Genomic DNA, 25,862 nt, shown 5'->3' on the forward strand with positions numbered 1-25,862 from the left:
GGTGAATATTATGAATATAACCAGTGTTAGGTGTGAATCTGTACTCATGCAAGAAGGTTTTAATTTCGCTCTTCTCTCCCTCCATCTTCTGATGTATATGCCCTAGCTTTGCTATTTCCATCTTCTGGAGCAGATACGAAACTGATGATTTAGAGCAGGAAAATCTGCTTCATTGATGGATGCATTCTCCGTAGAGACTAATATCTTAAAATATAGTTCCACACTAGAATTAATAGAATTAACAGAGTTGGAAGGGACCTTGGAGGTCTTCTAGTCCGACCCCCTGCTCAAGCAAAAGACCCTATACCAGTGATGGCTAACCTTTTTTGCTGTCGCGTGCCAGCCTTCCATCCTTTCTAAGGTGGGTAAAATGAGGACCCGGTTTGTGGGGGCAATAAGCTGACTTTGTATAAAATATACAAAAGTATGAAGGCTATTGCTTAACGCATTGTAAGCCACCCTGAGTCTCCGGAGAAGGCCGGCATATAAAAATAAATTAAAAAAGGGGGGGAGCAGGGGGTGTCGCGTGTGCGTGCCCACACCCATAATTCAATGCCACCCCCCCCGTGCTCCCCCTGCTTTTGGCACGTGATGGCAAAAAGGTTATCGGAGGGCCTGGCAGGCCCATTTTCCGCCCTCCCCAGGCTCCAGAGGCTTTCTTGGAGTCTGGGGAGGGCGAAAATGGCCTTCCCCACCCACCCCGGAGGCCCTCTGGAGGCCCATTTCCTAACTTCCGGTGGGCCCGGAAGGCCCGAAAATCAGCTGGCCAGCGCGTGCATGTGCGCTGGAGCTGAGCTAGGGCAATGCTCGCGTGCCCACAGATATGGCTCCACGTGCCACCTGTGGCACGCGTGCCATAGGTTCGCCATCATGGCCCTATACCATTCCAGACAAATGGCTGCCCAATCTCTTCTTAAAAACTTCCAGTGATGAAGCACCCACAACTTCTGGAGGCAAGTCGTTCCACTGGTTTATTGTTCTCACTTTCAAAAGTTTGTTCCAATATAACACAGAACATATTTCATACATAAATATTAGTAATATTTTATTAATATTCCTCTTTTTGATGAGCTGGGGTGGGGTCTTCCTGATTTTTTTTAGTTCTCTGTTGTAGATTTTTAGTATTTTGTGCTTAGTTTTGCGTATTGTGCAGCGTCTTCTATATTGTCATGATTCCCATCTCTCTTTCTTTTCCCTCTTTCTGTGTCCGATATCTACATTGCTTATTCTGCTGTATCTAACAGATTAATGTGCACTTCTGGCTGTTATTTTTTTTAATATATTAGAACACAACACCATACTTTTATTTCCTTCAATTCCTAAAGCTCATATCTCTTCTATTTTGTTCAGTTAACTCCTTGAATTTGAATCTTGCTTGCTTAATTTATTTACCTTATAATTTTATCCTACTACTACTACACTCTTTGCACTTTGCACCGTCTTCAACCGCCCTTGCACTTTCCTGAGAATCCCCCCAACAAAGAATTACAGGTAGTCCTCAACTTATGACCACAATTGAGCCCAGCATTTCTGTTGTTAAGTGAGAAATTTGTTCAGTGAGTTTTGCCCCATGTCACGACTTTTCTCGCCACCTTTCTTAAGTGAATCACTGCAGTTCTTAAATTAGTCACGCAGTTAAGTGAATTTGGTTTCCCCCATTGACTTTGCTTCTCGAAAGGTCTCAAAAGGGCATTTTATGACTCTGGGATAACTCAAAACAGTTCTTACACACTGTAATTGCCAATTCCCTATTAATAATGCAAGGGGGATTATGGCACTCTGGACAGTCTCCTCCTCAAATTAACAGAGTTGAAAGGGACCTTGTAGATTATCTAGTCCCATGATGGCGAACCTATGGCACGCGTACCACAGGTGGCACGCGGAGCCATATCTGTGGGCACGCAAGCATTGCCCTAGCTCAACTCCAGCCCGCATGCATGTGCTGGCCAGCTGACTTTTGGGCCTTTGGGGCCCACTGGAAGTCGGGAAACGGGCCGTTTCTGGCTTCCGGGGGAGTGGAGAAGGCTGTTTTCACCCTCCCCAGGCTCCTAGAAAGCCTCTGGAGCCTGGGGAGGGCAAAAAAATTGGCCAATTGGGCCCACTGTTCCATTGTGTGCCAAAAGCGGGGTCGCACAGGGGGGGTCGTGCGTGCATGCACAGGTGGCAGGGCGCATTGAATTATGGGTGTGGGCATGTGTGTGCTCGACCCCCCTACTCCTCCCCACTTTTGGCATGCAATGGCAAAAAGGTTAGCCATCACTGATCAAGTCCAACAAGACTCTGAAAACCGTCGTAGATGAGAGTCTGATATCAAGCATCCCAGTGTAAATTATGTGAACAAGGAGATGCTGCATTGCTCATAAGTGTGAAAAATGGCCGTAAGTCACTTTTTTCAGTACCATTGTAACTTCGAAGGGTCACTAAGTAAACTGTTGTAAGTCGAGAACTACCTGTATTTAATAAACTATTCTCTTTCCTGTACTATCTAAAATTATCAAATCATAGTGTTAATCTGGCTACAGCAAAAACTAACCTATAAAATGAGATACCAGCTTGAAGGTGTTTTTTTGGGTTTGGTTTTTTTTTTTTTTTTTTTTGGCAACACCTAATAAAGAGGAGCTTTTTGAAATGACACTCATCTCATTTAATCACTTTTTTGGCCTTCTTTAACCTTAAAAATTACATTTTCCCCTCCAATGCAGCGTTCTTAGTTAAGTTTAAAACAAAACAAAAAAATAGTTTTAAAGATATTTTCCAGAACGAATGGAATTAACCCAACGATGGCAGAATTCTAGTTTTATGAAAAGATTAAAGTCAAATGTTTCTAATAACATTTAGAAACAGCATTCAGTATACACTTGGGCACAGCTAAAATTGATTATTCAGTCTTTTTTTCTTTTTGCGGTCTGTGATGGATCATAAACTTAATACCGAACCACCATTTATAAGTGCACCATTACCTTAGTTTCAAACATTCAAAGTACTGTGGGAATAAATGTCTTTTCCTCAAATATTTGGATAATGGCATTGTCAAGCACAGGCAATCAGGAGTCCAGGAAGTTCAAATGAATATAGATTTATTGTAAGCTAGAGCTCTCTACAAGAATCTGAACTACTAAAGGTCCAAGCAGATTGGTGTTAGATAAGGGTCAATGGAATTCAAGGTGGGCTGGAAGGGATTCCAGACTGATGACGCACTTGACCCTTCCCTCAGTCTCAGCCTGATCTTCTTCTACAGCAGGGGTGTCAAACTCGATTTCATTGAGGGCCGCATCAGGGTTGTGTTTGATCTCGGGGTGGGGGGCATGGCCAGCTCGATGTCACTCATCAAAGTTCCATTTTTGGCTGCATCGGGCTCCTGCAGCCCTCTGCAAGAGGCCGTTGGGGCCAAAAACGGAGCCTGGGTGGGGCTGCATGCAACCTCACCAAGCTCCATTTTCACTGGCAGAGGGCTGCAGGAGACCATTGTGGCCGAAAACTGAGCCTGGGAGGGCCGTGTTCCATTTTCACTGGCAGAGGCACCGTGGCCCAGTCTTTCGCTATTTCCAGGGCTGTTCTGCGGGCCAGATTTAAGCACCCTTCAGTTTGACACTCCTGTTCTAAAGGCACTCCTCCATTAGTGCATTTTCAACTGAGCTTTTAATGTGTGCTTTCCATATTCAAAAGTTGAATACTGGTGAAACAATTTATATATATTTATATATGTGTGTGTGTGTGTGTCTGTATGTATCTATCATCACACACATACACACACAATACATATATCTATTACTTCTTAATCACCCATTTTCCCTGTAGATTATCTTTATTATTTATGAACAATCATCATTCAATATCTGTATGACCAATCCGGGAAGTTTTAGCAAAATAGAAACTGCATCCTTTTCATAGCTTTCCGAGGTGTACTGAAGTCTTATCACAGAGACTTGTCCCAGGTAGAGATAGACAATTATTTTGGGATTCTTCCATTTCTTCCATCATTTTAGGACATCAAACTAAGAGCTGCTTTAACAATAGCAATAGCACTTAGATTTATATACTGCTTCACAGTGCTTTACAGTCCTCTCTAAGCAGTTTACGGAGTCAGTGTATTGCCCCCCAACAGTCTGGGTCCTCATTTTACCAACCATGGAAGGTGAGATTTGAACTGCCATATTGCAGGCAGCCGGCAGGCAGCAGAAGTAGCCTATAATGCCACTTAGAGATTTCTTAGCTCTGACTAGGTGTGTTGCGGTTAAAACATATAGTTTGCTGATGTTGCTCTTTAGGTTCATTAGTATATAATTTCCATTTTTATATAAATAGGAATCACAATTGTAATATAAAATGAGGTAGGGCTCGGTAGATGGAGATACTGAGCCCTTTTGAATAATTGGAAAATTTTTGTTTTGTTATTACAAAATGAGACTTTCTTTTTCTTACAGTCAAAAGAAATAATTCGTGTCTTTGGGAAGTGCGCTGTTTCTTTAAATCATTCTACAGGTTTTATTTCAGCATAATTTCAATGCTTTGAAACCGAGACCGTCATAAAATACAGTTCTGTAGTCAGTTGCTAGATTTACCTCTAGCTTTAAGGCAATTTCCTTTAATGCGAAATATTCAGTAGCTTAATGTTACATTTTAGAATCTCGTTCTTCAGTCAAAGTTTGTGAATTTATCCTACTTTGTAATTCTAGTGTGGGATGATTATGTAGTTCAAACTTCAGTTCTGAATCTGTTACAGGTGGGTTGTTGGTTTTTTTTCAACTGAGCATTGCAGAATCTGTGAACAGCCTGGACTATATTCTCTCGTTAGCTGATATTAAAATCTCAGTTTTAAAATAAATCATATTTTATGAGTGGGACCGGCTCTTTATATATGTTGGAGATGGATCAGACGTTTTCAAAAAAGTGACATCTTAGCTTCTCTTGGGCATGGAAATTGGAAGCTAAGCTTTCAGAATGGCATGTAGTATGTTGGGTGGGTGATGTTAGTCAAAGCAAACTCCCCGACTATCGTATTGCAGGCACATTTTCAAAGCATGCATGTTAGCCTCAGAATATAACTAGGGTTTTTGTTCAGCTAGCTTCTTTGATATTGCCGTAATGCTTTTGTGTGTTTATCCCCTGACAATCCCACTACCTCTCCTCCTCCTCCTCCTCCTCCTCCGGAGTGCCCTGTTTCAAGGGACTAAAAAAATCCTGGCTGCCTTTGGGTATGGCAAACATATAAAAGTAAAAATATCAGGTGTACAAATTGTAAATGGAGCAGTGGACTTGAACGCAGCGCAAAGAACACGGCTAAGCTGCATGGGTTAGCATTGAAGTGAAATCAAAAGGGCTTGGCAGTAAAGAGGCTTTTATATAACAGGAAGTTGGATCCAATTCTAAATCAGTCATATTCGGCTGCAGATTACCGAAACTGGGTTTGAAGTTGAACTCTTAGACCTATCAAAAAGTGTTACCTAGACATGTGCCTTGTGTAAAGCAGGCAGTTTTAATCTTTTGGGGTCCTCGGTGGTACTTTAAAATTCATGCAACTGCCACAAATGGAAGCAGGGGGCTTCTAGTCATCAAGGAAAGGTAATTTGCTCCCAAAATTAAATGGGAGGCATATCCTCCCCTTCCCCAGCAATTGCCGCTGTCTAAACAATACATTCCTCCATGAAGTCTTTTTTTTTTTTTTTTCTTGGAAGGGAATAGTTTTCACTTTCTCCAAAATGTAAAACAGGCAGGGGAATATTCTCTCTATCTTACGGAAAGAAAATAGACCAATACTCTGGAAAACAAGGAAAATATGTACACCAGAGCAAAAACATGTATTACAGGGATGTGTGTATGTTTCTAAATACATCTATTTATGCGATTCTCTCTTCCGTAGCAAAAAAAAAAAAGAAGATATATATTTTTTGATACATTGCCTTTCTATCATCTAATACATTGCATACTATCTGATACATCACATAGTATTTATGATACATCGCCTTTCTGTAACCTGCAACCTTCATTGGCAAGCATAAACCCATTCAATCTTCACCTGATGTATCTCATCCTTGGCCTTATTGCTTTTTCTTCATCTATCTGTTCCAATCCACTCATGTTTTGTTTGCTTCACCATCTTGAGCTTTCTAGATAATCGAGGGTTTTTTTTCTAGAATTATAAAGAAACCTTCCCCCCTCCCCCGTGGAAACTGCATTCTCGGGGGGGGGGGGAGGGCACAAACTAATTGAAATGCCATCAGAATTTCTCCAGGTTCTGGTAGAACTTTGTGTATCGTGGAATACGTTGGAGAGATAGCATAGATGGAATCAAGATATTCACAAATATTTTATGAGTATTGGTGGGACGGCATGGCAGTTACCATCATTGTATCATAGCCGTGCCGCTTTAAAAATATGAAGAAATCCTCTCTTTTTTTTCATCTTTATTTGAATATTTGTGCATGAGAAAAGGAAAGTAAGGATACAGTTCATGCCTGAGGGTTTTTAAGTAGTTATCCTGTTGTTCAGTTTTGAATCTTAACAATTTAGGATAAATTCTATGCATGTTTAGGAGTACTGGAACATCATTCAAATCTAAATGTTTGCATTTCTGGTTGTTTGCAACAGTGTCTTTTCCCTCTGTTGACAATTGCGAAAAATCAAAAAAGCATAATAGATTAAATGTTCTTTAAAATAAAACAAAAAGCAACATGAAAAGGAGTGTCTTTTACATGGAACAAAACAATATTAGATGAAACATATCCTTATATTCCTATTAAAAGAAAGAAAGAAATTAGCCTCATGAATGTTGATGCTCCTGAATCCTTATTCAGTTACTTTGTACTGTGTTCCTTTCAAAGTTCCAAAACATTTTGTTATGCCTAACTTTGTGGCTATCTGAATGTCCAATCTCAGAAAGATAAGTGGGAAATTATCTTAATTAATATAACTCTTAGAGCGGAGAGCAAATGTACTGCAGTTGTTTATGATCTTAAAACATTTTCGATGAGGCTTTGATATGTTTTCGAAAGTAAGAGTTAAATACTTGGCTTTCCTTGCTGAAGTAATGTGCCTGGGAATAGGACGATTTTCTAAGAAAAAGCTTTATTATATTGAAAAGCCACAACAGGCAATTTTCCCAACTAATATGGCAATTAGAGATATAATTTTTAATGGTTAATTTTGTACAATTATTTTGTACAATAATTTTGTACAATTTGGAACAGTCCAAATCAAGGAAAGAAAATAAATACAATTATGAGTATGTGAAAATATAAATATTTTTCTTTGGTACTCTTAATTCCTATTATCTCCTTAATAGACAATTTACCTTTTGAAATTAGGTTTTCGAGATGCCTATCACAGGCAGAAGAAGACTGTGTCCTAGATTGTCAATTTATTTGATTGCCATCCTGTAAGAAGAACCCAATGTTATGCAGTGTTACAGTGTTTTTGTTATGCAAGCATGAAGAAACAAGTAAAAGTTAATATCTTGTTTTGGAAGGGGGAGTGGGGAGAAATTCAGTACAGTATACTAGAACTCACTTTAACATCTATGCAGTTTGCTAGATATGAAGAAAACAGCACCAATAAAAAAATACTAAGGGTTTTTGTTTGTTTTCTCATTTTGAATTTTTTGTTTGCTTGTTTTTGCTTTTGTAATTAACAAGGTTAGAATTAATCTGGGCAATGTTTTGGTAAAAGAAAACCTATAAATGCTGAAATTAGCAGCTTCAGATTCCCCCACCCCTCTTGTTTGGTTCTAGAATTTTTTGCTGAACTGCTAAATTCCACGTAAAATCACAAACAGTTATACTGAAGTTGACCTGGGAATGCATTTACACCATTTAAAATTTTTTGAACGGAATTAAGGAATGGTGTAAGGCTTTATTTTACTAGTACCTGAATTTTAGCCGAAATACATACATACAGATGTTTGTATTTTGGTTTAAATATATGCATATCAGATATCATTGTGTTTCCAGAGATTTCCAGCATTGCTGAAGTTGTGAATTTAAATTGTCCAATGCACGTTCTAGAAATACTAATCCAATCCATTATATTTTAATTCTTAACATTTTTAATATCACTTTGTCCGAGAAAGTTGGAGGTAGGCACATTACTCTGTCTCCTGTTCCTTTCATCCTTATTAAACCTTAAGAAGTACTGTAAAAGACACTGGTTTAGGAGAAAATGACTTAGCTTTGAGGTTAAGTAAGGAATCTGAGCCTTCCCAATTATGGACCAGTTGGCATAGCAATTGCTACCTGAAATAAGTACCTTGGTTGAGCGTAGCTCCTTTATATGTCTTGTTCATGTTTCAGTTAAAATGTTTTTGCAAACTGGGCATGCTTCATACTGTATAGAGGGGACTCTACTAGGGAACTGATTTTATTTGCTACAAATCTAAGAAGGGAGATAATTTCAAGTAGAGAATAATTAATAGAAACAAATAAACAAAAGGGTATTTAATTTTTCGGTAACCGCTTTCTTTTTGGTAGTGCAAGCATAAAGGGAATTTAAGAGTGATAAGTGTTAGTATTGCTCACGTCTTAGTACTGCAATTTGTGTCTGCTACTTTGCCTCTGATTTAATTTTGTTTTGTTTTGTTTTAAATCTTGACTCTTACCCATCCGGTTTTGGAAGAATTAAATATTTATGCTCAAAAATATTTGCGCAGTATTTCAGTCTTTTGTCAATCAGTCAGAATTTCTTTTTTCTGTTATATAGTACTAATGTCAGCCTTGTTTTTAGCAACATTTTTATTAATATTCTACAAACCCTATTATTACTGGTCTCATGAAAACACAACTAGCAAAGGAAACTAAAGAGATCTAGTTCCGTGCTTAATCTAAAGATAAATAACCATTTATAGAAATTCTTACAGATTTAGTGTACTGTATATTATGTTTGCCGATTACTTAAGATATTTTTTTTTTGGTATAGTCACATTGTCAACCCTAACCCACGTAAAGTTTATACATTTGTGCTGAATATCCATATGTAGCCTTCCAGAATGTTAATGTAATTTTCTACTAAATTCGTTTCTTTTTCTCTTTGAAGTAGTAGAGAGCAACAAAATGGATTTTTGAGCAATTTATTATCGTTCTTTTTTTAATCAGACTTTATCAGTTCTTTTCATCATCCATTAATAAAAGTTTATCACAATTATTTGACTGTTTATAGGTATGTATTACAATACCGGTTGGGCAGATCATATTTTCATATCTTATATCTTTAATGTCAAGAAAGCATACAAATATCAAAACCCTAGATTTGTAAAATTAAAAATAATAAATGAATTCATTAGTTCCTTCACAATATTAAATAATTATTTTGCATACTTACTAATTAAATGTACTAACCAATAGAATCCTACAGCCCATTTATAATAGCCTAAATAAATATAAATAGTCTAAACCTTACAGTCAGAAAGCCAGGTGGTGTTGTTTTTTTTTCCAGTAATGAAGTGAAATACAAACATGCTAATATTTGCTTTTATTACACTTCTGGTACATTGTTTTTTTCTGATGATAATTAAGACTTAAAATTGCTACTTTTACTTTCAGCAAATCTAATAATTTAAAGCAGTGTAGCCCTCATGGCTATCATACATTTTGTAATTTTGATCCTTGTCTATCTGCTAATGGTGTGCTGTAGGTTGAAAATCCTGTAACTTTTATCCTATGTCAGAATTTCGAATATTCAGCCTCTTTCAATCTGTCTTTCATCTTTACTCTTATCATTTCTCCTAACTCTGGGTTAATTTTTCTTTTTTTGTATTATTCTAGGCTAAGTTTTAAAACTGGATCATTCAGATTTAATTTTCTTCTCTAAAATTTATTTTTTCTCATTTCTTACGTTTTACTAATATCACTGTTTGTGTCATTTTCTTATAGTGTAAACTGCCTAATAATTTCACCTGTCCCTTATGGAACTCTACCTTCAAAATCTCATTTTTCTATGAGTATGTTTAGTGGGGTTTTACTTGGGCCCCGATTGCAAAGATTAATAATTAATAACTGACAATAACAAATCAAACTAAAGTCTAAATTTTCATTGCACATAGCGCTGACATTGAAATCAATAACAAAATTTAAACTGCACCATCTAACTTTACCTTCCATTCTACATTCAGATAGCATTTATGTTATTTTTATAGTTATAACCCCTTTATAGTTCACATTTTATATACTGGTATGTTGTGAATTTCACATTTGAAGTACATTCAAGAAAGATCACTATCGCAAAAAAATGTAACTCTTTTTAAAAATCCTCTATTGCTGTATTCTCAATATCACATTAGTTTGCAGCCTTATGTAAGAATATACATATACATATATATGTATATATATACACATACATACAACAGGATTTTGGTGGCAGATAAATCACTTCATTGAATAAATAAAAATGTATTCTGTGCCAGTAAATTTCTTACTAGTTGTGAAAACAGTCTCCACTATTAGCTGCCTAATAAATTCTAATAAGTTGCTTTTAAAATTCCTTTTTTTTTAAATAGCTGACAATTAATACCGATTAGATTTCTGAACTCTAGTGCCCTGTTCTGGCATTCTCTGGGGGTCGATACTAAGCAGCTGCCGTTTTCATGTCGATGCTTACGCTGCTGCCGCAATTTCCAACTTTATACAGTTGTTCAAACAAGGGCCACTTACGAAAATGGATCTCTGCAGCTTACTGTTGTTCCTCTTCTGTCCATCCCACCAAACAAAAAAGTTGAAAGCTGCAACAGGGACCCCTGTAAAATACCTCCCACATTTTAGTTCTTTGAAAAAAAACCAAAAATTGCTAGGCGCCCTTCGCACAGGATAGTTATAAGTACATAAAATTGCTTTTGTTGAAGAAGGGGAGGGCCGGCTTGAATGGCCTTTTCCATTGTACCCAAATAGTGGTAGATAAGGACTGACCATGCTTTTCTTTTAAAAAAAAAATAAAATTGGGGGATAAAGTTTACTAATGAAAGCATTCCTTAAACGTTGGTTTCAGAAATGTGTCTGGGAGCAAGTCAGCTCAGGAGTTCTCTGACTCTGACACCATTGTATTTCTGGATGGAAGGTGTCAGCTTTGGAAGCCTTTTAATTGTTTTACCTAATCTACTTTAATCCAACTCGGTTCTTTCCAGATTTAGCCGAAGCTCTCCCGCATTACCTCTTCATCATTAGGCAGCGCTTAATTCGCCGCTTTCTTTATTTTCTTTGCCTTTACCAGGTTGCTAATAACATTTTACATTTGCTATAAGAAAACTCACTGGTGTGGTCTCTTAATCCCCCCCCCCCCCGCTCGCCCATTCAGATGCATCCAAGAATGAGTAAGTGCTGTGGACACCAAGGGGCAATAGATGTGGCAACTGGTGCTTAACATTGGAAATGTCCATTATTAGCACATTCCCAGGAAATGCTGTTCAGATTATCGGGAGGAAATGTCAGGACATTTAATAATCACCCTTGAGGAATTTAGAGTTAAGGGTAGATGCCCTTCCTCTCCACCCTCCCATTTTCTTCCAAGTGTTCCTTCTGTGCTTTTGCGTTCCAAAAACAGGCATGGAAGCTACCTAAAGCAATGCATGCTTAAGTTCTAAGCTTTGTTTGGGTGTGTTATTAAAGCCATTTGTTTCTCTGCATTGCACATTTATAAACCGTTATCTGGGATTGGCACTCTTCGGGTTTTTGCTTATGTAAAGTATGTGTGTCACATATACTTTTGTTAAAAGCATGTATTTATAATGGAGATTGACCGGGGAAATTTGTTTTTGACGTCTTTCATCTTGTTTTGCAGTTAGTGTGAGTTTGCTTTTCATGCAGTTCTGGTGTATACACCTTTGTTGTACAGTACCTAATTTTTTTGAAGGATCTCTCCGGTTCGTTCCCTGGTGTTCCACACAAATGATTCTTAGGTTGTAGCGCTAGGATCAAACTCATTCACGTTTACCGCTAATGGACTGTCTCAGATAGCTTAACTAAAAAGTGAAATATTTACTACTAGGACTAAAAAAACCCTAGTTGTTCTATTTTACAGTTTTGGGACAGCTGTTCTACAGTTCGGCTTCTTGCCTGTGTCAGGGTTCCAAGTAACACCCCCAACCAAAGAAGACTCCGAGGCTAAAAGTTCCTCAAAGTTCCATTTTATTAGAGATGTCATATTGGCACATCTGGGAAAACCCGAATCTGAAAGCTTCCAGATTTTCCCCACCCAAAAGAAAATCCGAGTCTCTTTCCCCTGCACCCACATGTCCACCACATGGTCCAATCGGTGCACCATCCCAACTGGAGATGCCTCTTAGTCACACCACTCCAGGTGCTGGCTGAACGTCCTTGACTCCCAGAGAAAATAATGTTGTTATGGCTAGATATCTCTACAACTCCATGCAATCCTCTCTCCCGGTTTCCCACAGCACTAAGTGTGGCAGCCCTGAAGATCCAAAGAAAAAGATGGCTTCCAGGGCTGACAGGCGGTTTTTTTCCCCCCCAATTGCGCTTTAAAAAACAAAACAAAAAAACCTCATGGCCTGGAAATGACTTATTAATGCTTTTGTCTCTTTTTTTAGGGCAGCCTCGGAACTTGCAAGATCTCTGTCGAATTAAAATCCGCCAGTGTATAGGCCTTCAAAACCTCAGGCTTCTTGATGAACTACCGATTGCCAAGGTCATGAAAGACTACTTAAAACACAAATTTGATGATATCTGACAATTTGCAAGAGTTGGACAATAAGCAGGATTAGTTTGTATTCCAGATACCTTTCAAAGGCTGGTCACCTTGCACAACGTATATCCTATGCAATTTCTGATATATATTTTTTTTGATTTTTTTTCCCGAGAAGTCAGAAGGCAGGTATACAATTCCTTTCGGGGAGTGGCGGGGTGGGCGGGGCAGGGCCTGTTTTATACCAAATGCTAGGAGGTCTTAAATTTTTTGGGTTTTTTTTTTTTTTTTGAATTCTTGGTCCAAGTTTACAGGATTCAAGCTTTCTATTCAACGTTACAAACCGGGAAGGGGAGGGGGGGGTTGGGTTTTATTTTGCAAGGGAGGTGGGGGGCGTTTTTTAAGCATCGCTTTTAAGAATGAAGAAGGAACATTGCTTGTTCGAAAAGAAGTCTTCCCCGTCCCTGCATAGCATGTTGTAATATTTGCAAAGTGCTGAATGAATTCTAAACCAAATAAGGGTCAGGCTTAAGAACGCCATCTACCAGGCATTGCAATTGTTATTTCTCTGATTGGAAGAGAATCCTATAGGCGGATCCTTCTGTAGCAACACTGATTGGTGGATTAAGCCCCCCAGCACTATTCACACACAGACACACACAAACAAAAGGCCAATACGGCACCTATTTTACGCTTCATTAGTGCTGACGATTGGATTCCAAACAGGGATGTAATTTTCTGCCCAGAGGGGGGTTATTTATTTTTATTATTATTATTATTATTTTTCAAAATCATGGCTCAGGCGTGTAAGTAGAGTGTTCGAAGTTTATTATAGACATGACGGCTCTCTGAAAACATTGCCACCTTCATTCTTTTTTTTTTTTCTTTTTTTAAAATTCAACTTTAGATTTTTTGCATAATTATTGTACTTCAGATGTGCAAAACGTTCCTTTAAAGCCAGTATGAATGGACTGCTCTTTTTAATTAGGTTTTACACTGCTCGGATACCTCTCTGGTCTCTGTGCACCATAAAAGCATTAACCGAAAACAAATTTAATTTTAAAGCCGACATATCCTGTTTCCATATAGTGCCTGGAGTGCAATATATCTGTCTGTCTTATTTTTATTTCCTGTATCACACATGTGACTTTCACACATTCCTATCCTGACCTCAAATGTGATGTTTGTTACTGTTGGAATTGCTGCTTTATAAGGGTTTTTTTAATTGTTTGTTTGTTTGTTTGTTATCACCATCTTCATTTCAACGACATCCGATTTCAAATACCGTAGCCCACATCTCAGCTGTCATATTTGTTTTTTCATGCAACAGGCTAATTCGTGGTTTTCTTAGAACAAAATCCAAGCTAGCGATTTGTTTTTTTTTTTATTTTTTTTTCCTAAAAAAAACGGGGTCCATAATTTGTTTCTCTGACCTGACATGCTTCCTGCTGGTTTGATGCAAAACAGAGCCTTAGGCTGTGGCAAACTTCGCCCTTAACTTATTCAGGCCATGTGAAAACCATTCACAATTCAAAATACCTGCAAATGTGAATTATACATGCACAGATCTCTGTACTATCAACAAGAAGGACCGTAAAGCTGAGTTCATAGGCAGCATGTGAATTCTGTGCTTATAACTCACTTTTCATAGGTATGTTGAACCTCAAGTGGTCGATCATATTCAATACACCGCTAACATCATTGCTTTCCCCTTTCTGAAGACTGTATTCTTCCTGCTAGGAAAGTAATTCCTTAATATTGCTAAAGGTTATTTCTTGGTAGCTTGAAACTAATCCTTGATTACAGTTTAGTTCTAAATGTTGGCCACTGTGAATATCTTCGATGCGTCTCTTCTTTTACGGGAGTTGAGATCATTACAGAAATGGGATTCTGGTGGTCCTTTTATCAACATCCATTGATCTTGAAACTTGGAGCGTTCGGATTTTAGATCAGATTTAGCTTGGATTATGTCGCGGAAACACAGCTGGTTCTCGTGCTTGAGTGTTTCGAAGTTTTCAGGCATACACGTGTACCCCCGCTCCCCATATATCCGTTTTGCCAGGTAAATCAGTCGTTCATAAGAGCAGCACAGCATCCCTTTAGGTAAGGATTTCTCTTCTTGCTTTTAGTGGATTTTTAAGGAACAGTGATAATCCAGGGATTTGTTGCTCCTAATTTAGCCTTGGCTTTACAGAAGCAAGCAAGAAGTTGATGGCTCGGTATATAAGGTAACAGGCGACTAGTACTTTCCCTCCCTTAAGTACGTCAATGTTTTTTTAGAAGAAAAGTGCAACGATTGCTTGAAACGGCCTATTAATTTATTTTTCCTTTTAAGGTGCCATAGCCAAGTCAAGCATGCATTTGGTATGCTAGATGCAAATGCAATGCCATAGGCAATAAGATACCCATCTTCACATCGGCAAATAGTATTGTTAAATTCCAGTCTTCTGGGAAGCGTTTAAACTCTCCCATGGTCAATCTTTTAGGATTTTTTTTAAGGTACTTTCAATCCAGGTCCAATCCAGAAGGAAGGAGGTTGTGAACTGGCACAACAGATTTGCAGGTCTGACTTGGTGTGCTTGTTCTTATTGCGTTCTCGAACATCTGAGTTATCTCTACGGATGCTGAGATCCATTATAAGATGACTTTTAATTCTGTACTGCTGCTGTGACTTTCGGAAAATGTATAAACGCCATGCTGATAACAAAAAAGAGCTATTTAATGGAATATGTAACTCCTTTTTGTTTTTATTTATTCGTTTCGAGGTTTATTTTTGGGTTTCTCCCCATGTTTTAAATACTTCGCTCATTTTTATGAAGTGCATATTGAGTTGTCGTTCTAAAAGTCCTAAACGCCACCCTGCCTGCCTTCCTGTCTGCGAAGCTGTGTTGGGAAAGTTTAAGGCAAAGAGGGAAGGTTGAACTTTGGGTCCCAGTTGTATAGAAAATTTAAAAAGCACTTGAGTTATTAAATAACTGGTTAGTTGCCCTCCCTCTTTAGTTTTAATGTTCAGGGAATTCCACAGCATACGTACTGTGCTAATTTGAGGCCGAGAAGAGAGAATGTACCACATACATGTATACCTCTGGGAAAACTCAACTGGATGAAAGGTTATGAAAAAGTAGACTTTTAACTTATTTGATCCAACTTACTAGACTGACAATTTGAAGAGGTGTATAATAATTTATAAAAAAGAAAATTATGAGAATTTTCTGTTAAATGTTTGGGCTTAAAATATGGAGAAAAAAAAAACGAGCATCTGTTCTTGGCCTGTTATCTCTTCTTGTATGTTTGTCAACTCTTAATTTGTTTTTAAAAACGAAACAAAAAAGAAGAAGCAGAGATTGGCAAACACACCAAAGAAATGGACAAGCTGATGATCATTAGGAAACCACAAACCTCATTCTTTTGAAAACAGCTAGAGTTTTTTTGTAAATATTTATGTTTATAGATGTACAGCAGAGTGTGTTTTTTTCTAGATTATTTAATTATCATATTTCTAATCTATTTACAATATTAGATACCGTATTTGTTTGTTCCAAAGGCTTCTGTTTGGATTGTAATTTGTTCTCTCTCTCTCTCTCTCTCTCTCTTCTCTTTTTTTTTTTTGCTTAATTCATTACTCATGCAGTGAAAAACTTTGTCCTTCTGAGGATAGCATGAAAAGATAGTAGCCAAATATTTGTTAATATTCAATACTTTATACAACACCCATGCGGGAGTAAACTTCAGTCCCTACACATTGTGGCTTGCAAATAAGAGGACACTCACAAAAAGACATACACTTCCCAGAAAATTCCCAATTCCTTCCCCCATTAAGGCCTTATTATACTAATGCAAAACAGGCTTCCAGCCCTATTTCAGATTCTAGTTAAGATGTGAACCTTGGCTTACTATAAACCACACTTAACAGTTGTATAGACGTAATGCTAAGCTTCGGTTACGGCTAAGAATAGAAGGGGAAGAAAAGACTATATGGAGATCAGATTCCTGAGGCTACTTCCTAATGTACTAATCTTATTTATCAGGGAACCGGTGGTCTGCCTGAAGCTTTGAAAGTTCTCTTGAAGAAAATAGGTCATTTTTTCTGCTCCAGCAAGCTTCTGTTCGTTTCAGTCCTGTAGGACTTGAGATGGAAGCTTCCTCCGCGGTGTCTTCGCATGCTTGTCAGGTTGCTACAGCGAACCCAGAGAATTTGAGACCTCGAGACTGGTTTGACCAGATCAAGTCGCAGCTCTGTCACTGTGGGAAGGATAACGTACTATTTTGTCTCCTGTTCCGTCTTCCACGCAGCTCTTTCCATGTTAGCAATTTCATAATTTGTTTTTTTCCTTTTGTAATGTAAGGCTTTTCGGTTGGGTCATTTTGAATTAAAATAATTTTACCAATTCTTTTAAATTTGGTCTTCTCTCTTTCTCTCTCACCCTCCCTCCCTCCCTTCTGCCACCCCCCCCCCCAATTCATTCTTTAAACATGAAGATTTTGTATTGTAAAGATGGAGAAGTGCCATCTCAGTGCCTGTCTTTTAGAAAATTACTATTTTGGATTTATGATTTAATTTTTATTATTTATTGAACACCGATTCAGCAAAGTATGATCATCTACTTCTGAGCTGATATTTCACCGCTATGAAAATTGTGACACTCTCAGATCAGGAAAGTACTTGTGTTCAGATAATATGAGCAATTGAATACATGAATGGAATAAACTGATTTAAATTAGTGGTTTAAATTGCCAATATGATAAGTGAGTTCAACTACTTGATTTAAATCATGAACCATCATTTACTAAAAGCTTTCTAATTAAAATAGTGTCCTGACATGACTGTAATTATGAAAATACTTAAAACTCACACCCCAAAGCGGACTTTTTTTCCAGATTGTAGATGGGATGCAGCGGTTGCATATTTTCAGAAAACAATATTGGACAAAGACATCACAACTGATTTTATTTAGCTTATTTTGTTCCCATAGCACAATGATCATCGTTCACTCACCGAGATTGCTAATGTGTAAGTCAAGGTACTCTGGTACAGAAGGTAAAATATCCATGATCTGTGAGAAATGAGTCAGTAGCAAATTTGTACTATGTAATTATAGCAACAAAAACATCAATTGTCAATTAAGGGGACTGGACAGCAATTATGATCACACTATAGATAAGAGGACAACAACCGAGCCATGGTGGAGGAGTGGTTAGAATGCAGTATTGCAGGCTGACTCTGCCGACTGCCAGCAGTTCGATCCTAAATGGCTCAAGGTTGACTCAGCCTTCCATCCTTCCAAGGACAGTAAAATGGGGACCCAGATTGTTGGGGGCAAGATGCTGACTATAAACTGCTTAGAGAGGGCTGTAAAGCACTGTGAAGCGGTATACAAGTCCAAGTGTTATTGCTATATCAGATCCTGGCTGCCACTATCAACCATGATGTAGGTTTTAGGAGTTCAGGAACTATGGCACGGTATAGTTGCTGCACATGTATTACTCTTAGTCCATAAGGGAATCATGTTCAGATGGTGCCTGGATCAATTCAGATTTCAGTTTAAAAGAGACTGCATATTGGAATTCCTCAGAGACATCCCCCCAGAAAAGAGGGGGCATGCAAGCCTCCATTTTTGATGTAGCAACTGCTCTAGAGATACATTGGAATAAACTGTGGGAGAAGGTTGCTGGTTCTCTTGGCCAGCCTAAATATGCTCCAAAAGATTTCGTCCTGCTTTACTTGCGTCCAAATCTCTTATCTTTTTGCTTTCTATCTGGGACTCGCTTCCTCATTACTTCAGCTGAAAAGGCTACAGAAAAGATGAGTCATTTTAAAAAAAATTATTCCCTACTTTCCCTACAGTTTAAAAAAAAAAAAGATAACACCAGTATCCTGACGGTCAATATGTCAGCTGCTCAGTATCTTTGCTCTCAGCTAAACAGGTCTTCAGGTTTTCCTATTTTGCAGCTCCCACCTCTTAAGCATTGTCAGGCCTACCTGAAATACTCCTAGGAATTCTCAACTGGATGATTTCTTCTACATTGCTTTTCCCCCAAGATGATGGTTTTTGGGTTTTTTTAATAGGAAATTTATATTGCTGCCATACTTGTAAAGACAGAAACAGACATTTTCAAACTCCAGAACTAAAATAATTAAAATTTTATTTTACAATGGTTGGAGGGAGTGGAGGTTGGGAAAGATGAGACAATGGTGTCATTTGATGTTGTATCTCTTGTTTACATCCATCCCCCAGGGAGCTGGCGGCCCTAACTATAAAGGAATTATTAGTGGAGAGGGAGTCATGAAACCCCAAATCTCCTAGCACAGACGACCTCCTCCACCTCTTGAATTTCTGCCTTAGGACCTATTTTACATTGGACAGCCATCGGTACGAACAGATAAAGGGGATGCCTATGGGACCTCCGATCTTGGGAGTGGTAGCAGAGGCGGTCCTCCAGAAATTGGAATATGAGGCTATGAAAATTTACAAGCCCAGGTTTTGGGCACGTTACGTCGATGACACGTTTTGTCATTCTTAAAACAGCAAGATAAGACCAGATTTATGAGAATCTTCAATTCCATATACCCAGACATTCAATTTACGATGGAGGAAGAGACCAATAACACGCTGGCCTTTCTGGTTGTGCTGGTCAACCGCAACCCAGACGGGAGATTTGACACAGGTGTATATCGAAAAACCACAGGTGTATATCAAACATGGACCGCAATTTACATAATGACAGCAATCACCCCATTGCACATAAAGTCAGTTGTATTCGGCCACTGTTCAATAGGATAGACACTCATTGTAGTACACCGACAGCCAAAGCCAAGGAGCAGGCATATCTTTTATCAGGTATGCAAGCTCAATGGTTATTCAATGGACTTTATCTGAAGGTGTTCTACACCTAGAGCTCGACAGCCTATTGAAGGTGCCAGTGGAACTGCTATGTAGAGGGTGCTCCCATATATACGGGGGGTATCCAAAACTGCCACACGCATCCTCTTGGCACAACGAGTCAAAGTGGTGCATAAATCGGATCAAACTCTGAGAATGAGAGTGATGCGCCCAAAGGAAACATTACCTAAGGAGGAGGCATCTTCGATAGTTTACCGCATCAACTGTAGTTACTGCAAGCAATTATGTAGGGAAAACGGCCAAGCGGCTACAGACCAGAGTACACGAACATGAATTGGCTGTCCGACACAAGGAACAGCGCTCCCAGATCTGGATGCATATGAAGGAGTACAATCACATATTCAATTTTCAAGAAGCTGAAGTTATTGCCCACGATAGGGCTAAAGGAGGACGCCTACTAAAAGAAGCCTGGTTCTCCAATAACAATTCCATCAATAGGCATATCGAACTGCCACCGGCCTACCAGATATTGAGACACCAGGAAAGACCTTGCAGGATGAGCAGAGACTGCTTCCCATCGGGGAGCAGAGATCGATGGCACCCTCCCCCCACCCCTGAGCATGCAGACTCAGCCTGTGAAGGCATAGTCAGTCCTGACCAAATACAGAGCAACCCGCCAGAGCTGTCTCATGCTATAACAGACAGGATTAATGAGAAAAAAATCGGGCCAACCACAAGGTCACGGACAAGACAGCAAATTGCAATGGTTGACAGGCTAACCTTATCCCCCACAGACAAGCAAGCTAGGAGGGAGGAAACAGTAGGAATTAAGCCTCCATCAACCAGCATGACAACAGCAAAAACAACACAGCTAAGTACAAGTGGGAGACGGTTGGAAGGGCCTATTATGCATGCAATGGCCAAATTGGCTAATGACATATAAAGGCAGAGATCTCTGTAATGGTAGTTTAATACTCTGGCGATGTCAGCAGATGGCTGACGAAAGCTTAGTAAAATAAAAAATTAATTATTTTAGTTCCGGAGTTCGCAGAATGTCTGTTTCTTTCTTTACATATATATATATATATGAATGAAATATGCATGTATGTTTTTGTTCCCATTCACACTAAACATTTTTCTAAAACAAAACCAAATCCCAAGCACATATTTAAAAAGCAAAAGCATAAAATAATGAACTAAACAGTATCCATATTGCAAAAGGGATAATTCTGAACTGCATAATAGAAAATAAGCAGGAAGCAAAATCAGCTTTTCAATGGTTTCTAAAGTGATTGGCATGTTTTGTGCCACCATTTGATACTTTCAGCGAAAGATTACTTTGTGGAAAATATATTGTATTTCAAAGTGGTTTTGTTGCTTTTAGTTGCCCTTTTAAGATCTGTGAAGTATCGCCCCATATATTGGAAAAGGCAATGGCATTGAAGAACAATGGGGCTGAACTTCATTTAGTCAAGACATTGACATTCTATCCATGGATGAGAAATTACAGACTAGATGTATAAAAAAAAAAAAAGGATTTCCATGTTAATATTTTAGATTTTCCTAGAATGAAAAATATGTAGCAGATACTTTAAGCTAGCATCCAATTAATAAACAAACTTTTTTTTTTCTTTAAAGAGTGAGCCAGAACTGTTTTGCAAAATCAAGCCTTTTTGGTTCTCTTGGCAAAATATTTACACGATTCTTACTGATTTACTAATAAGAGGCCATGAATTATGCTCTGGTTTCTATATAGTATTTCCTGTGTTCCTTTCTCAGCCAAATGCATATTGTTGTTTACAGAAATGGTAGACCTGCAAGCTTACTAATGAACATTTTATCCAAGTGATAGCACATTTCCTCTCATAAAGTGTATTTGGCTTCTGTTATATAGAAATTGGTTTGTTTTCTGATAATGAGTTTCTAATGAGGCATGAGTACTTCCCTGCTTTTTGCTGTAATTAAACCATTGGGGGAGTGTATTTTATGTTTGCAGATACAGAAACTTCGTTCAGCTGCTGAGAAGCTTACAGTAGTGGCGAAAATTGTGGAAACCTTTTGGGAAAAGTGTATTTTTGAGGTTTGATGGCTAATATCACCACTTTTTTTTTTGGAGTTTCAAGATAATCCTATTCCACTGCTGGAATGGCCTGGGAATAGCCCAGACCTTGACCCAATTGAAAATCTATGGAGCCGACTAAAGAAACTTGTTAGTCAGAAGCGACCCAGCAATAAAACCCAGTTAATAGAAGCAATCATTCATTCTTGGTTTCACATTAGAAAAGCTGCAGAACTAAAAGACTTGGTTTACTCCATGGGAAGACGTTGTAAGGCCGTAATGTAAGGTAACCATGCTAAAGGTTACCCAACTAAGTATTAACTGACATAGTGATAATTTTTGTATATCTCGTCTTTTCTATAGTGATCATTTTTCTATGTCTCGTTTTTTCTACGTGTTTCACTTTTCTTCTTTATACTGTAACTGCTATTCTAATAGCAGATCCTTCATAAAAGTTATTGCATTACTTTCTTGATTAAATTATCTTTCCATTGATATATAATTTTATGGTACTACTCAAAAAAAAAAAGTAGTGTTATTAGCTAGTTTTAGAAAATACACTTTTGGCCACTATTGTATAGTCCTTAAAGCAAAGATGATCAGCCAGCCTCAAAAGCCCTGAATTTGATATCAAGCATCCGGTAACAAATATTCCAGTATTTTAAGCTTAAAAATTTCTTAGGTTTGTTTTCAATACCCAAGTCTGAATATATATACCCTTATAGTATTAATCAAGGGACGCGGTGGCTCAGTAGCTATGATGCTGAGCTTGTTGATTGAAAGGTCGGCAGTCAGTTCAGCGGTTCAAATCCCTAGTGCTGCGTAAAGGGGTGAGCTCCCGTTACTTGTCCCAGCTTCTGCCAACCTAGCAGTTCGAAAGCACGTTAAAAATGCAAGTAGAAAAATAGGGACCACCTTTAGTGGGAAGGTAACAGCGTTCCGTGCACCTTTGGCGTTGAGTCATACTGACCAATATGACCACAGAGACATCTTCAGACAGCGCTGGCTCTTCGGCTTTGAAACGGAGATGAGCACCGCCCCCTAGAGTCGGGAACGACTAGCACATATGTGTGGCAGAACCTTTACCTTTATAGTATTAATCATCATTTTCAGAAGTCTAAAATGGAACTCAACTCTTGGTCAAGAATAGTGGGACAGTCGTGAAGTTCTCTTGGCAACAGTGGAGAACTGGTTTTTGGTTGTTCCCTTTGGGAATTATTTTCCCCAAAAACTTCTCAGTCTAGTTCTGAGCCTTCCTGGTGACGTCCTGTAGAAATACCATAGTAATACAAGGACTAACAGAGCTTAACGATTTGGCTTTTTTCCCTAAATTAAGGAAGTGTGAGTAGTATTATCTCTTGCCATAAAATAATTGCTTCCATTTTTTTTGCCCATCCAAGATTCCCAGTTTCTTTTCCAGGAAATGCTGGCAAAATGTGGGCATCTCATTTTTTTTTTTTTTTACAGAAGAGTTAATAATATTGATAGCTTTGTTATCATTTCATTTCCAAATAGTCCCCAACATTCACTTTGCCATTTTATAGCAGCTGCGAATTGCGTTAGATGTTTACACTGTGCTGTCTACCACAACCACAAGATTCTTTTCCCGAGTAGTCATTGCTTACAGAAAAACATATTTCCAGTTATAATCCTTTTGTCACCCCAATATACACAGAGAAGGATCTGGAATTCTATTCTCTCTCTCTTGGCTATTTCACTGCTCTTCCCTAGCTTCAAATCCCTTACAGGCAAGAAAAAAGCACAGAGCAGTACTTCCTTGGGGCAAATCTCTCTTGTTACCCTGTCCCTGAAAATAAGACATCCCCTGATTATAAGCCCAATCGGGCTTTTGAGCGCATAGTTGAGGTGCTACAACAGTCATAAATGAAAAAAACAGTCATAAAGACACTTTTTTCAGTGCCGTTGTAACTTTGGTCGCTAAACGAACTGTTGTATGTCGAGGGCTAGTCTGTATTTTGGTTGATCGTCCCCCCTCTCCATAAATGGGTGGCTACAGGCCCTCAAATATGGCTCTTACAGCCTTGACTTTTGTTCTTTTTGACTGTTAGGGACCACGAGAACTTTGTTCGAAAGTGGTGAGTGTAACAAATGAACTTAAAACGGAACTTTCTCGGGTTTTTTTTTTACGGATTGCCCCGCTCTGCTTTATGACCAAGGTTAATATGAGGAATGAATCTGTAGTGATGTTGTTTAAAACGCCTTTCTCCTGGTCTAATTAAAGGGGATGCTTGAAAGGGGGGGGCGTGAGTGGCTCGGCACCTTGTCCCCGAAATCTTTGGCTGGAGCCTTCAATGAGGCGCACGAAGCAAAATTGTTGTCAAGCTCCACAGGAAGCCGTCTGCAAAGAAGGGAGATTCCAGGGCTTTTGTTGTGAGATTTAAAAACGAAGACCTGTCATCTGCACAAACTTTATAAGCAATTGGTTTTCAAGTGGATTGCCATGTGAGACCCACACCGATCAAAACAGGCTGACCAAATAGCACGTGGGAGAATTCATTTCAAGTCCTCCACTGTATATTAAAAACTGGGGAACTTGGCGGAAGAACCTAATAATTACCCAGGAGATGCTGGCGGAGTTTTATGTATGCAATCCTAGCTAAAACTGCCTCTTTCTTGTTGTATTTTGCCTGCTTCCCTTCTAATGGCAAAGGCATTTGAGATGCTGCCATGACAAGCTTATCACTCCAGGAGCAAATGTTGGATGAGATGATTGTATCCCAAGTTGTAAAATTCATGCTGAGTCTTCAGAGAAAATTGTTACTTGGGGGGATAGGGTGAAAAACATGCATTTTTCGGTAAGAAATGGGTAGTGGGGGGTGCAGTGGTGAAATCTAAAATTTGTTACTAGCAGTTCTGTTGGCGTGGCTTGGGGGGGGTAATGTGACTGGGTAGGCATGGCCTTTTTTTTTTTTTTTACTTTTAAAACCATTTTTTCTACAACCTCTTCGCCGAAGAGATTGTAAAAAAATGCTTTCAAAAGGCTCGGATGATCCCAGATGAGTTGCCTGATCGGCAGAGGCTTTTTTAAAAAGCCTCTGCCGATCAGGCAACTCAGCTGGGATCGTCAGAGGCATTTAAAAGAAAAAAAGTTTTTTTTCTTTTAAAAGCCTTTGACGATCCCAGCTGAGCTGCATGATCATTAGAGGCTTTTTTTTTACTTTTAAAGGCATTTTTGGGCCAAAGAGGTTGTGAAAAAATGCTTTTAAGAGTAAAAAAAAAAAGCCTCTGATGATTGCACGGCTCAGCTGGGCAATGGGGGGGGCAGAGATCTTTGCTACCGGTTCTCTGAACCACCCCCCTCCATCGCTACTTGATCAGGCGATCCGGTCCGAACCGGGAGCATTTCACCCCGGGGGAGGGGAGGGCTAAATGTACCTTCTTTCTTTTTTTTCAGGAACTCACAGCGGGTTATTTGAAATAAATAGTGGCTAACAAATTAGGTGGCTAAGAAATAGTAACATTAAAATGTTGCTGGATCAAGTTAAAAGTTGATCGTGTTCTGCGCTGTGTTGAACAAGATTGTGCTGGACAACCAGAAGCATTTAGCCGTACTGTATTGTTACTTCCTTGTAACTGTAGTTCAACTCTGTATGGCACAAATAAATCACTTTCTGGTCCTGAATTACTATCAGTACTTAGGGTTTTAACCAGGGGTGAAATCCAGCAGGTTCTGACAGGTTCTGGAGAACCGGTAGCAGAAATTTTGAGTAGTTCGGAGAACCAGCAAATGCCACCTCTAGCTGGCCCCAGAGTTGGGAGGGAATGGGGATTTTTCAATATCCTTCCCCTGGAGTGGGGAGGGAATGGAGATTTTGCAGTATCCTTCCCCTGCCACGCCCTGCAAGCCACTCCCACAGAACTTGTAGGGAAAAACTTTGGATTTCACCCCTGGTTTTAACTATGTAAAGGGCATACTCTCTGAATCCACATTTTCCATGCATGATTTTATATACCCCTTTAGTCATAATGTTATGACGCGCAAAGTGGTATGAGGGACAAGAAGCAATGGATGGAAAGTAATCAAGGGGAGAAGCAACCTAGAACTAAGAAGAAATTTCCTGACAAAACAAGTAACCAGTGGAACAACTTGCCTCCAGAAATTGTGAATGCTCCAACACTGGAAGTATTTAAGAAGAGATTGGCTAACCATTTGTCTGAAATGGTACAGGGTTTCCTACCTGAGCAGGGGGTTGGACTAGAAGACCCCCAAGGTCCCTTCCAACTCTTCTATTCTATTCTATTCTATTCTATTCTATTCTATTCTATTCTATTCTATTCTATTCTATTCTATTCTATTCTATTCTATTCTATTCTATTCT

General features: G+C 38.8%; 1 protein-coding gene across 7 annotated transcripts in view; it reads left to right on the forward strand.

Annotated features, from left to right (window-relative positions):
* The window catches only part of ASB7 (ankyrin repeat and SOCS box containing 7), a 41,163-nt gene extending 23,811 nt beyond the window's left edge, over nucleotides 1–17,352 (forward strand). For 4 of the 7 annotated variants that reach the window (XM_087878329.1, XM_087878326.1, XM_087878328.1 and 1 more), the window contains one exon: nucleotides 12,527–17,352. In XM_087878329.1, the coding sequence (XP_087734455.1) occupies nucleotides 12,527–12,666 (140 nt within the window). In that variant the 3' untranslated portion in view covers nucleotides 12,667–17,352. The remainder of the gene's footprint in view (nucleotides 1–12,526) is intronic. The other 3 variants (XR_015729823.1, XR_015729822.1, XR_015729824.1) reach the window with 3 other exon arrangements.
* Nucleotides 17,353–25,862: the final 8,510 nt, after the last annotated feature.

The sequence above is a fragment of the Pantherophis guttatus genome, chromosome 13 (genome assembly GCF_059756535.1).
Source record: "Pantherophis guttatus breed Tessera chromosome 13, ASM5975653v1, whole genome shotgun sequence".
NCBI classification, from domain to species: Eukaryota; Metazoa; Chordata; class Lepidosauria; order Squamata; family Colubridae; genus Pantherophis; species Pantherophis guttatus.